General features: G+C 40.9%; 1 protein-coding gene across 3 annotated transcripts in view; it reads right to left on the reverse strand.

Annotated features, from left to right (window-relative positions):
* sema5a (sema domain, seven thrombospondin repeats (type 1 and type 1-like), transmembrane domain (TM) and short cytoplasmic domain, (semaphorin) 5A) overlaps positions 1 to 14,147 on the reverse strand; it is a 185,852-nt gene that overhangs the window by 85,281 nt on the left and 86,424 nt on the right. For all 3 annotated transcript variants that reach the window (XR_007448256.1, XM_049565099.1, XM_049565100.1), the window contains exons 5-7: positions 12,827 to 12,889; positions 8,366 to 8,464; positions 625 to 838 (exon numbers count right to left, since the gene is read on the reverse strand). Coding sequence is in view for 2 of the 3 variants with exons in the window: in XM_049565099.1 (XP_049421056.1) it covers positions 625 to 838; positions 8,366 to 8,464; positions 12,827 to 12,889 (376 nt within the window). In the remaining variant the exon portion in view is untranslated. The remainder of the gene's footprint in view (positions 1 to 624; positions 839 to 8,365; positions 8,465 to 12,826; positions 12,890 to 14,147) is intronic.

Genomic DNA, 14,147 nt, shown 5'->3' on the forward strand with positions numbered 1-14,147 from the left:
ACTGTGAACCAACGTATTTAATTTGTGTTCCTCTGGACTACTGTTTCGTGTCTTTTGCACTTGTTGGATAGTGTGCTTGAAAAGTTGGAGATCTTAAAATCTGTACTTTCTCCACTGCACTCATATTTATTGCTTATGAAAAAAGCATCTGCTAAATGCCCGGTCTTATTTTCATCTGAAAGAACTAGTGGATCACCGTGTTCCGTTCCTCTAGTTGCATTTGAGCTGGCTGTTGACTCAGTCAGTCAGTGGTTGCTTTGACTGACAGAAACCACCCAGCATGAAACCCTTGAAATTAGCAGCCTGCCATTTCCAAGACATCCTGATTTGCCATTTCAGATCTATGATGTGGCAAATTAGCAGAGCTCATCTTTTTGATGTCGACGAGTTAAGGTCAGACCCACATTGAGGCTACTGAATACCTTAAATGTGATTTGATAAGCGAGGACTTGTAATTTGTGACGAGATACTATTTGATGTATTTGTGCCCGTGTCTGGCTCCCATCATATGACTGACAGCCTGCAGTGCACAGCATAGGTATACAAGCAGTGAATGAGAACAGCCTGAACGGTAACATCTCTATCTACTGATTATCTGGACCCCAAACTTTGGCAGCCCCCTACCGTTCAGCCACTTGGAGTTGTACTGGGCAGTGCGCAGCGGTGGCAGGCCGCCCAGGCTGCGGTAGATGGCGGGGTCTCGCCCGGAGAAGTCCATGGCCGTGGCAGCGTAAAGCTCCCCGCTGGAGGTGATGAGGGCAGTGGAGTTGTGGAGGGGGTTGTAGGGACACCGAGCCATCCCGCTGATCTGATCATGGATCTCTGTCAAATTTGTCAGCTGTGGAACAAAAAGAAGAGGATGAGACAGGAGCAAAAGTGGAAGAGGAAAAATAAGCTTTGGCTGTGATCACTGCCTCGTCTGATTTTGATTATTTGCAGGAGCATCCCTTGAATTAAAAAACAGAAACGATAAGATGCATTTTCCTTTTTTTTTTTGTTAAATAATGGATCGTTGTTATAAAAAAAAAACCTGCATTAAAAATATAGGACAGCGTATCAAAGGGCAACATTAACATGCAAACCGAAGAGGTCTGGTTATGTTTTGTTTGTTCCTGCCAATATGTAAATGCTGCAGACTAAAAAAAAAAAAAGAAAAAAATACTCCATCTCATTATGTTTTGTTTGGTTTACATCTACAGTGAAGCACACACAACAATATATATGAGCAAAACCTTCAGGAGCAGCAAACATAATCAGAGAACACATTTAGAATCATTAGCAGCCGAAAACACACAAACAGAGCAGCTGCCTTAAGTCCAGTGTTAAGAAGCCGGCTGTCAAGAAAGCAATAAAATGACTAAAACAGGCTTCTTAAATCAACTTACTGTTGGCTGCAGTGTTTTCTTGGTTTAGTTTCTGATGTGTCTACAGAACAAGCAGCTGTTTGTCTGCTTATAACATTATTATACCACATCTTTAAGAAGCCTCTCTCCGGGTTCAAAAGAGGCTTGATGTGAGATGCAGTCTTCTGTGCGTTCTGCCTTTGAATATGAGGCCAAATCCAACTCTCCGCTTTTTAAAAATACTTTACAGCATGACCCTGGCTTAGCCCTGACACACTGCGCTGGTTTTCTAGCCATAGCTCAGTGACTCAGCCTTGAATACCAAAAAGGAGTTATGCATTTTTTAAATCCGAGATGTAATTATATTTTATGGCGCAAAAGTAAACACGGTATACGAGGATTAGCTCATGGTTCATGCTTCCATCCGAGTTCATCTCAGTTGTGAGGGCACATGCATGACGCAGAGCAAAAAAGATTGCACTAATCTCAGGTTCTGAAATCCACAAATGATAATTAAAGTTATTCCATGTGCAATTACTTTACTATCAATCAGGGCTCCTCCGTGGGTGCAGAGGCCCTCCGGTGACAAGTCTCGAAAGATGACTGAATAATCTGTGGACAGCTCCTCCACTCAGGAGGTGAGACTCCATTCAGCGCATGTGTTGGGGGGAACTGGCCACTTCTTTCGCCAATTTCCTGGAGCCGGTCGATTTGGATCAAGGGTTCTGTTAACTCTCACCACCTCTGCTCCACCCAAAACACAACAAAACAGAGCAGCCCTGTCTGAGCTCTGCCCGCCTCAGATGAAAGCCTGGTATTGACGGGATTTATTCTGCGGGCCGGAATAGCTGTTTTTAGGTCAATTGGGTCATTTAGAGAAACAAAAAGAGGATTGATAAACAGATAGACTGCAGCGCATCCGTTGCATTTCGAGGAAGTGTGGTGAAAGTCGCCTCTATAGTGCACCCAGCAGCTGTGTGAGTGGGACACTGGAGTGACTCTGAATGCCTCTAATAGAGACTTTTTAGAAAGAGACAACTCACAGCTCAGACAGACTGCTGCGAGAGCCAGTTGGGTGCTATGTGTGGTGCTACTGAGATGGCATTGTGGCTGTTGGGTGAATTTTTAACTCCCGACTATGACAGGAAATCTAGCCACAAGCTTTTTCATCAGACCTGCTGCACCAGTGTGTTCATTGATATTCCACTGCGGATGGCTGTCAAATGACACATCCGAGCAGCTGTCGTCTTTCAGCGTGCTCATATTAAGCACAAGTTAAAAGAGCATCACTATCATCAATGTTTTTTTCACAAGATCCACAATCACTGTCTCTCGTCAGTGCAACAATCGCCTAATTAGCTTAGTTCAGCACAAAGACGGGAAACAAGGGGAAACAGTTAGCCTGGCTCTGTCCAAAGGTAAAAGTAAATGCACCTATCGGCACTTCTAAAGCTCACCAGTCTTGTTTCTCAAATCCATACAAAAACAAAAGTGTCAAAATGGTAAGTTGGGGTTGCTGGTTGCCTGGCAACCTCATAGTGACGACCTGACTCCAGGATATAATGTGTTAGTGAGCTTTAGAGGTGCTGGTAGGTGGGTTTTCTTATCTTTGGACAGATCCACACTAGCTGTTTCCCCTGTTTCCAGTCTTTACGTTAAGCTAAGTTAACTGGCTGCTGGCTATAATTCCATATCTAGCATACAGACACCACAGTATTCATTTCCTAATCTAACTCTCAGCTTTTTTCCTGCAAAGAGAATTTTTTGGTTCCTCTAAAAAGGATTTAGCCAGCACCAAAGAAAAGTCACTGACACCAAAATGATGAAAATTGAGAACAAAAATAGTGAATGAAATCCTCTCTGAAAGTGTTTAATAGCAAATTATCACAAACTGTTGAAGCAGAATTCAATCTTAAATATGATGTCTTTCTCATTCAGCAGTCAATTCTCATCCACAGCCGCTATATTTTACACATTTTAAACAAATACATTCACTACATAAGCCAGCTAAACTGCATTGTTTTGACTGGGCCTGAACGCTCTGCTATGCAGCTAGCACTAATGGGAGAAGGACTTCCTGTGATTTCTCTTAAAATATAAGCTGTTTTGTTTCTGGTGAAAATCTTAGAAACACACCTGCGGCATTTTATTTGCATAACATCCTGCCTCCTGAACCCCTCGCCTAAATCAGGCAGAGTACTTCCTGTAGGTAAAGTACATGTCTGCCACGTCTATCTCCTGATATGTGCTACATATGTGAAAGGGAAACTCCAGAAAAAGTGCGGACCTCCCCACACCCCTCTGCCTCAGAATTAATCAACTGGGATTTAATTTCTTTCATTCATTTTCTGTGACCGCTTATCCTGTCAGGGGTCGCAGGGAGCTGGAGCCTATCCCAGCTGACATTGCGTGAGAGGTGGGGTACACCCTGGACAGGTCACCAGACTATCACAGGGCTGACACATAGAGACAGACAACCATTCACACTCACATTCACACCTACGGACAATTTAGAGGCACCAATTAACCTGCATGTCTTTGGACTGTGGGAGGAAGCTGGAGTACCCTGAGAAAACCCACGCTGACACAGGGAGAACATGCAAACTCTGCACAGAAGGGTTCCTCTACCCTGGGTTCAAACTAGGAACCTTCTTGCTGTGAGGCGACACTGCAAATCACTGCGCCACCGTGCCGCCAGATTTAATTCACTCAAGCATAACAGACATTTTTTGTTCATAAAATGGTACCACAGACTCTTTTCCTTTCCTGTACATGGACCAATCATGCTGTCATACTTCCCAGTGAGTTGCTACAGTATAATCATAGAGGGTGTCTACAGATATAACAGACTTAAATTTAAGACTTTTTAAGACCTTTTTATACCACCTTATATGACATTTAAGACAAGACTTGCAATGGAAATACACATTATATATATATGTGTGTGTGTGTGTGTGTGTGTGTGTGTGTGTGTGTGTGGAACACTTGTGTAAGTACTCTTTTCATGTAAACACACTGATGTCAGTTCAAAATGAACAGTAAGGGAAAATGACAACAATTCGGTGAGTTTATGTTTGATGTCATTGGGTCTGTCAGGCTGGAGGAAATTTTGCGGTAACGTGACTGAAAATATTTAAGACCTATTGAATCTCAATTGAAGACAATTTAACAATATTCGAGGCCTTTAATTAAGACAATTAAGACCGTTTAAGGACCTGGAGACACCCTGTTATAGCAGTCTTTCCTGTGTATACCAAGACATTGTGTCTATTAGCAGACTATCCCGAGTCACAGTAATTTTACACACTAATGAAGGAATGCATATGGAGTTTACCAGATACGAAATATATGGTTAATATTTTTAAGTGGCACCTGGAATCTTTTTATGAAAATAACATTTTAATTTTGTCCTTATTTTGAATTATTATGTAAACACATTACAAATTTCCAAATTGACAGATAACATACAGTAGTATTTTATTCCTAACTTGTGTTTGTAGACTGCACTTTTTGGTTTCTATGTAAGTAGAAATAAGAAAAAAGAAATTTATTTTTAATTTTAATTGACAAAATATTATATCTGCAAATCTTACTGCATAAATTCAGTAAGATGTAAAAATGATTGAAATGTGCTTTTTTTTTGGATGACTTTTTTTAAAGACATCCTCCTGGCTGCTGTTCTCATTATCCCCATCATCACCGTCATCATCGACGGCAGCACGGCTAGAAGTCAGAGAAATTAACAGCTGTTTAATCTATAACCTCCGAGCACTTATTAAACTAATAGAATATTCTGCTGCTCCTCTGTTCATCCATCATGGCTGACAGTAAATCTGTCTGAGTGTGATTCCGTTGCTGTTGCTGTGCCCGACCAGTGTTTCACATTAACGGACGTTCAGTGGGTAAATTTGACAGCGCCTGATGAAATACTGCTATAATAATGTCATGACATTTCAACTATATGTATTTTCACAGCGGTAAACAGTCATTATGAGCCTGTGACCTTTGGGTGCAGTGCTTTTGGACCAAAACAAATGTCATCATAATAGTAAACTCCTGCCGCCTCCTCCTCTGAAATCCCACAGAAGGAGACGCAGATATCTGATATGTTCTAAGGTAAGCACAACAGTCTGACATTTTAAACGTTGCTCTATACTTAACTTCAGTGGGCACTTGTCATTAGCGACAGTACGTGAAAAAGACACTTCAGTTCCTGAGAAACACGGCTATTAGCGCCGTACACTGTTGTAATAAACTGAAAGGGTAGCAAGTTACCAAGTGGTGGTTAATACACAAAGAAAATCTTGTGTTGCCCTCACTCTTGCAGAAGCCTGATGAAACTCAAAACTGAAGTCTGACTAAACATCCCCTTAAAACATGGGATTAAGAGCTAGATGGAATTTGTTAACGCATGAAAGAAAGAGGAGTAAAAACATTGCACCACACTGGAATTAAATATTGAAGAAGAAAAGGCAACATGATCTGAGACGAAGAATAAAAGCTAACTAACTCCAGTGACTCAGGAAGAAGGGCAAGGCAGCACAGATGAGACGAGGATATATTTACTTGTAGGCCAATGCCATGATTATCAGGAGTAATGAGCTTAAGGCACTATTTTGATTACGACGTTTAACAAGTTTGAGGAAACACGACTTCTTAAATAACCGAGCTTAATAAGATTCATCTTATAATTAGTCTACATCCCTGGCTGCACAACAGAGGAGGTGAGAGCAGCCGCACGCAAGCTAACACAATAAATCCTGTGATATCAAGATCACAGCTCCATCACGTCTTGATTAAATGTGTTGATCAACCTTGGCCTTTCCCACTGACATTGTCAGTTTGATCAATAACACTTCAATTCATATTTGCAAAGTTATCAGGCTCACCCAGCTTGAAATATCACAGTTATTGGAGGATAATGACTTATCAAGATGTGTTCCTGAGATAATATGCATTCTTATATAGATTCTCAATATGTACTGACAAACAAATGTGAGACAGCCTATATGCAGTGGTATCATGGAGGGCATACGCAGGAATACATGTTATACCTGCCTGTTTTCTGGCAGTTTACAGTATACCCACCCATCCACCAATAACACCATTGGAATATGTAGGAGAGTATACCCACTTCCTTCTCAGTAACCTACCTGTCTACCAAGTTGTACACTCACCTTAACAATGTGCCTATATGACCAAAAACAGCAGTGACAATTACGGATTAGCCTGCTGGTGAATTACACATTAGGCATAGAGGAAAGTATTCAAGTCAGTGAAATGACTCAGTAACATCTGTTCTTCAAGAATATCGAGCCAAGGTTTGCAAAATTAGCTATACAACACCCAAGGGGAGGGGTCTATGTTCTCAAGTTGAATATTCTGAATATTAGTGACACACACTAACCCTCCTCATGTTTTAGTTTTGTAATAAACTTAAGTGACCCTTAACTTCTTTCCTAATTGGAAATGGCAGTATGATTTCCTAACTCTAAAATGTTTCATGATTATTTCTCCTTTTTTACCCCCTTTTTTTAATTTGGGTGATTAATTGGATGCTATTATTTATTTTATTTTATTTTATTTTATTTTATTTTATTTTATTTTATGTCATTTCTTCTTTTTTAATTTTTTTTTTAATATATTTGTTTCCCAGATCTCTTTATTGCAGTTTCCTTTATTTAATTAGTTAATTAATTGGATGATTTTATTTTATTTTATTTTGCTTTATTTCATTTTTTTTTTTAAATTTTGTTTTAATATATTTGTTTCCCAGATCTCTTTATTGCTGTTTCCTTTTTTTAATTGGTTAATTAATTGGATGATATTATTTTTATTTTACTTCATTTTATCTTAGTTTATTTTATTTTGTTTCATTTCTTTTTTAAAAAACTTGTTTTAATATAACTGTTTCCCAAATCTCTTTATTACATTTTTGCAGATGTTTAAAAGCATACAAATCATAATATACCCGTGCTAAGGGTCTATGAGTTATACCCCATGAGAACCTAACCCAACAACTCAACTAGTAGTTCCCACAGCCCACCCATGACGCACCATGAACTGGAAAAGCACAATAAACAAAACAAAAAGCAAACAAAAAGAAAAGGCGATAAGGAAAGGGCAGGAGCTTTGCTGTCCTCAAAGTCAGGCAGAACTGTCACGTTAGTTGTGCAATCCAGAGAGGGTCTCCATGTCTTGTTAAAGGTTTTAAGGGAGCCTTTAAGGGACAATCTAATCTTCTCAAGTTTGATGTACATTTGGGAGTTGTTCTTCATACAAAAAGAGCAGGCTAACTACTGGGGCCCTGGTAGCTCTCAGTGTAGAGCATGTACCATTAAAGCAGAGTCCAGTGAAAGTTCAAGACTCCCAGAGTCATGATTATGTCTCTTAACTTATCCTAGCCCATGTCATATTAAGTGAATACAGAGCTGGAGAAAATCTTTCTCAGATTCACATTATGTGCTGTATAGGTCTGGGGAGCATAGACATGACTAGGCTGAGGCTGTTTCAGTATAACCTGTAAGGGTATTGAACAAAGAGAGGCTTCCTTTTATTGCTCATTAATTCGCCTTTCCATTTATAAGAGGACAAATGTGTTGTTTTTTATTTTAAAATGATATATTCTTACTTTAATGTTTAATTAGCCATCCTGTTCAGAGTGCTGGCTTGGAAAATGTCAGATAATAAAAAGGGACGAGCACAATGTAGCCTAGTGCAAAGACAGAAAATGACAAATTCTGGGACCTAAAGCCTTTGTGACATAAATTAAGAGTAAAACAACAGTTAAACCTACAGTCAGTGTGTTTTATATGAGATAACATTGTAATAATAGCAAACAGCTAGCAGATGAGGTTGCTAGCTGGAGAACTAGCTCGAACACTGCGTTTGGTTTATAGCTGTCTTCAACATTATGCAAAATGACTTCACTTGAAGAAATAAAGATAATTAGCATTTGTGAGAACCTAGTCAAACAAAAGTAGCATGGTAGAAACAAAGAAAAACTGTGCTGTTGTTTGTACCGTTCGGTTGGTGCAGATGGGTGTGAAGGCGTTGGTTCCACAGGTGAACAGCCTGTTCCCGTTCACCAGCAGCACCCTGATGTAGTTCTGGCACTCCTCCTGAGGAAACACACCAGCAAAGAGTTAGCAGCGACGACATTATCTATCCATTGACAAGCAGCAGCATTTAGGCAGAGGGACAAAATTACACTTTATGCCAATAAATGAGACAAACACCTGCATCCACGGGAGGGCTACTCTGAAACGTGGCCAAGCTTGACAGAGTCAAATCAAGGCTAATGCCTGCACGGCTTAGTCACGTCACATCTTAATTCAACAGGGACCAGATTTGGAGAGGGATCTGGATGAGGTGGGGAGCAGATAAATGCAGCGGGCGTGGGAGAGGACCACTCAGGATTGGTTTAGAAAATTGCCTCGGCTTTGTTGTGCGGTCAAAAAGTGAAATGAAAGTGTAGCCTCTCATATGCTTCATTAAAGCACGTTTCTTTTTTCGGCTGCTCTCTACATTAATCAATCCAAACCACTTTTCTCTAAATTATGGTGAAGTACACGTTCACCACTCTTTTCTTGGCTTGCTCCTCCTTTGAGGTTTTGGCCCAGGTTTGAAGCAAACCGCTCAGCACTTGGTTAAAAGCACGCGGTGAATAAAGTGGGACAGACATGGTGAATGATTGATTGAATGATTGATTGTCGCTCATGAACTCTCAACACTGCCGTCAGGCTTTCACGCAACTTTACTGGGGATTTCCATCAACAAAACTCATAGCAAATGAAACAACAGCAGTCAGTATTAATGTCAGAGAGTGGCATTTGTTTTTGTCCTAGGACAAGGTAATAAACTTATAGCGTCCCCTCCATCTGAAAGGGGCCACGGCTGGGTTGGGACCCTCGTAGAAATTTAAAACCCTGTAAATCTGCTAGGGTCTGAGCCACTCGAGGTGCCCAGGGCGACACCATCTCCCCCTCCTCCCCCTCTCTAGGGTCTGATTTAGGAGTGGAGGGCACTGTAGGAGAGATGGAGAGAGGACGGAGGGGAAGGACTTTTATTCCCCCCTATCAAGATGAAGGTTGACTCATAAAACAACTCGTTTCCTGGTGCTAAGCACAGCCTAAGTATGTGTGTATGTGTTCATGCGTGTGCCTGTTCGAAACAGTGAGTGTGTAGTAAAACTTGTTATGTACGCCTATATATCTGTGCTGATTGTACAGCTCGTTGTGAACTGTATATGTGTGCACATGGGCGCAGGAGTAGGGGGGTTGGTAGTGAGGGGTCTGCATAATTCAATTCTTCTCTGCAGCTTGTGTCTACGGTAAATAACGGCATATTTAATATTTGCCCGGCTTAACAGTCTTGACTTGTTTACGAAAACTTCCTGACAAATGTTCCACGCCTGTACTGTAATACAGAGGCTGTTATGCTTGGCTCTCGCATTATAAAACAAAACAGAGGCAGCAATCAAGTCCTGTCAAGTCAATTTAACTCTCCTTTCTTCTCCTGGTTGAAATAAATCAAATACACAAGAGAAGAGCGGACGCGTGCAATGGAAAAAAAAAAAATACAATCACTTGTAAATTCACTCAAAGCGCAGGCACAGTATCTGTGTAATAGCTTAAGCGATGGTATATTGCTGCGCGCTGAGCTAGGTAATAAACCATCGAAAGCCCTGTCAACTGCAGGAGAATGAAGTCTTTTAATGCTATTCTTAGTGTACATCACAGGAGCTGATCCTCAGAAGGGAACAGTGAGCAAAACAGTTCGACTCTGGGAGACAGCATCGACTCTCAAGGACTGAGGTAGCTTTGGTCTGTAATTCACAACAGCTATCTTGTGCTGGCCAGCCCGTGCATGCCTATTACGGGTCCCTAACCACCTTTCACAGGAGGATAAATACACAGCGGTGCACACACAGGCAGGGATCAGGGCTGGGCAGTTCACCTTCAAGTGAAGTTCAGCTCTAAACCCGCTGTTTAGACAGGAGTATGCCAGCTAACCACATACAAAAACATACGCTCCTGCACCAAAAGAAACTACAAAAAAAAACAATAGGAACTCCCTTTATGAAAGGCCTTTAAATAAGCTGTGGTTGGGGAAGCTTTCAACTTCACAACATGTTGATTTATATCCTTTTTGAGGACAGTCCCACATACAAAGCAGGGATTCCCAGTGAGTCTATATGTTAACGCCGAATAAAACGCTCCATGTTGCTTTCAGGCTTCAATATGTTTCATCATAACTTGACTTTTTTTATTTTAGCGCGCCATTTGATGTGCTCTTTGGAGCCGATTCAACACAGCTTGTAAAAATGAAGGCAGATCTGTGTTTTGTGTCTTTAAGATAACTTTTTTCTTTTTTTCCCGCCGTTATGCGGCACTGATTGACTGGTGGGAAAGTCCAGCATCTGGGGCCGTCAGTTCCACTGGTAGACAGCGTTCACTTGTGTGTTATTTTTGCAGATAACCAAAACCACAGGGAAAATGTTGAGCAGTCATAAGCTGTTTTGAAGGCTGAGGCTTTGCAATTTTGCTTTCTAGTTAGTAGTTGTTTATGTTATTCTACTACGAAAAGGGAACTCTTACTCTGAGAAGTCTGAGAAAAAAACCCAGGGTCAGAGTCTGAAGAAAAACCCTTGTGATGTCGACAAGGTTACCACGGATTTAATCTCTCTATACAGATATCTGCCTGTGCATACAGAATTTATAGGCAACAGTACAAGATTTTGGAATCAGAAGTGTTAGTTCATTTGTAGTCCAGGTAGAATTGACCAATCATGCTTGAGTGACAGGTAACCAGTCGATGTGGAGTGTAAGAAGTGGAATGCATTGGCCAAAATGCAGTCTCAGAACCTATCAACTATATCCTGTAACGACAATATCACTTTATATTAGCTGTTTTATCTGTTTTATCTACTTTCATATGCAGATAACTGCTTATAGAGATTAGCTGAAAAGGCCAATGCATAAAAGAGGAAGTCTTGGCCTTGATATCCACTTGCCAAACCAGAACGCCCAAAATATTGGCCGTTGCCCCTAGAGGCTTTATCATCATCAGACCGATAGTCCATGGGTTCGGAGATTTCTTGGGTTGGGCTTGAACATAAAACTTTTAGCCATGTTAGCAGCATGGCTCGAGGACTGCTAATGTCAACAGGTGGGTTTGTCATTCCCCTGACTCTCTCAAAAATTTTAACTTGTCCAACTTGGTTTATGATCAAATACCTGCAAAACTAATGACATTCCCATCATCCTCTTCTGTATATATTGTTAAATTGTATGTTTTTAATGCTGTACTGTATTGTGTTTCTGTCTGTACCTATTTTCAAGAGAAGCCAAAGACAAACTTCCACCAAGGTGGACAATAAAATTATCTATCTATCTATCTATCTATCCTCAGCTGTACTTTGTATTTCGTGCTACTTTGCAAATATTAGCTTGCTACACGCTAAACTGAGATGGTGAACATGTGGTGCATTACATTTGTAGCCTACTGGTAAGTCTACTGGTAAGAATTTTCAAGTTCCAAGTCAGCAATGTCAACTGGAACGCCCTCTGAGGCCAGATTTCCATCTCAGAGAGTCGGAGGAACCTCACCCTTAAAATCCATCCACGCATCAACAGCAGTGAAAGCTGTAGTAAAATATTGCTTGCTATGCTTCTGTCTTATGCGTGTCTCGTCCAACTTCTGTTTTTTAACATGTCGCAAAATGCAGCATGATGCGTTATTATCGACCTGTATTGCTAACAGTTGCTAGCCTAGCTTAAACTGGTATTGCTAACAACATTTTGGTTTTCCAACCTGCTGTACTGAAATGCAATCAACTTGGGTGTGACATCATTCCCAGCTACGAACTCTGGCTTCCGAGGTAGATGTAAAGCAGCAATAGTAAACATTATACCTAAAGCTACACTGAACTTTAGCTATGTTAAACATACTCCAATCTTGTTATTGCACTTTGTATTTTGTTTTCTAACAGTAAAGCACTTTGTTAACTTGTTTTTGAAAATCACTATATTAATAAAGGTCATCATCATTTACAGTTATTAAAATTAGCATGTTAGCATGCTGCCATTAGCATTTAGCTCATATGTACAGAGCCACTAGCATGGCTATAGACTCTTGCATTACAATCAGGGTCTGGATTTTAAAATATGTATTTCCAGACAGAGAGTCGAATAAAGTGACTTTACTGAGTTGCATTATGGGAAGCGTAGGATGTCGGGTTTTTGTCACTCATACATCCCCAGGCTTAATGAAATACTACATACCCCTTTAACTGACTTTATTGAAACGAATATGTTTAGTGAACTGCAAATTATCATGAAGTGCTCCTTTTATGGAAGACAGGATGTTTTGTTTCTATCATATCAACTCTGAAACTTGTTTTTCTCAACACGGTGACAAGTGTCTGATGAAGCAATAAAACAGTGTGACATTTGAAAGACTCAGACATCACTTAAACTCACCTCAGACTTTCCACGGCTGAAGCAGGCTCCCTTGGTAAACTCATCGCAGTGCCACTCAGCCTCCTGTGGAGCGAGAAAAAAGCAGCACAAGGCTTCCAATAAACCATCAAGAAGAAGCAAACATCAGAAACATTTGGCGCTATGTCACCATGAACCACTTTGAAAAGCACTCAGGGAGCCCAAACAAAACAATGTCTGGCTCTCAACTGTGGCAAAAAAGTCTACCTTTTTGAAGTCAATTTGATGTCTGGTGAGTTTGTGTGAGATAGCAGGGGCAATAAAAATGCCACGGAAGACATGAAACACAGTCACAAACCATACTATGATAAGTTAGATATACTGGCTGATGCACTGATTTCTGGGTGCTGAGTATTCTTTGACTTGAGTGGGAGGAATGGATTAGAACAGAAGCAAACAGTAAATGAATTTGACATTACATCTTCACAGCGCTCTCAATCCCACATAAAGACACTCACACATCCACATTTTTTTTTCAAGTTCATAAACCATGTTAAATACAGAACACAGAATCCAATTAAGGTGCATACCAAGCAGAGACCTCAAGAAACGAGTGACAAGTTTGCTCAGAGCCGAATGCCCGATTTGATTTATGTGAGGGGGAAAAGGAGGCATCGTAAGACATAACACGCGGGTCCCCAGAGTAGGATGTCAACGTGATTTACATGTGAGGGAGAAACAGAGGGACGCCTTTTACATTTCACTACAAGACGGAGAGGAACGAGGAGATAAAACCTCGACTCGTCTCCTCCGAGGGTGAAGACACCAGCGTGCTCCAATTTCTACCGTTTAATTTCAGCATGACCTCTGGGGGGGCTTTCTCATTGATAAAAGTTCTCTATTCATGAAATGAGTGTTGGCCCCAGGACAGCACCGGGCTGCTAAGACACTCACGCTTGTGACAGGCAGAATTAGCCATCACTGCCACCAGCTCCATGTGACTGGCAGAGGGAGGAATACTTAACAGAAAAATTGGCTGGTGCAATAATACGCTTAATGCCAAGTCAAGAAAAGTCTCTAGAAGTATTCAACTTTTTTTCTGGCCACAGAGACACAGGTTTCCTGCAGTAATAATCTGGCTATTGGCCAGAGGCACAGGAATTCACTCTCTGTGGGAGTACAGTAAATATCGCTAACTGAAAGAGAATATTAGATTTCACCTTGGTATCAGGGCTGTTTTATGCCAGGACAAGAGGGGAAAGAAAGCTGAGCCCCCCACAGCACTTAGGAGAACTTCATTCATTTCCTCTTTGAGAAGGCTCTAGGAGTTTCCTCTGTGTGTTTTATGACAAGGCCTTTGCTT

The sequence above is a fragment of the Epinephelus fuscoguttatus genome, linkage group LG21 (assembly GCF_011397635.1).
Source record: "Epinephelus fuscoguttatus linkage group LG21, E.fuscoguttatus.final_Chr_v1".
NCBI classification, from domain to species: domain Eukaryota; kingdom Metazoa; phylum Chordata; class Actinopteri; order Perciformes; family Serranidae; genus Epinephelus; species Epinephelus fuscoguttatus.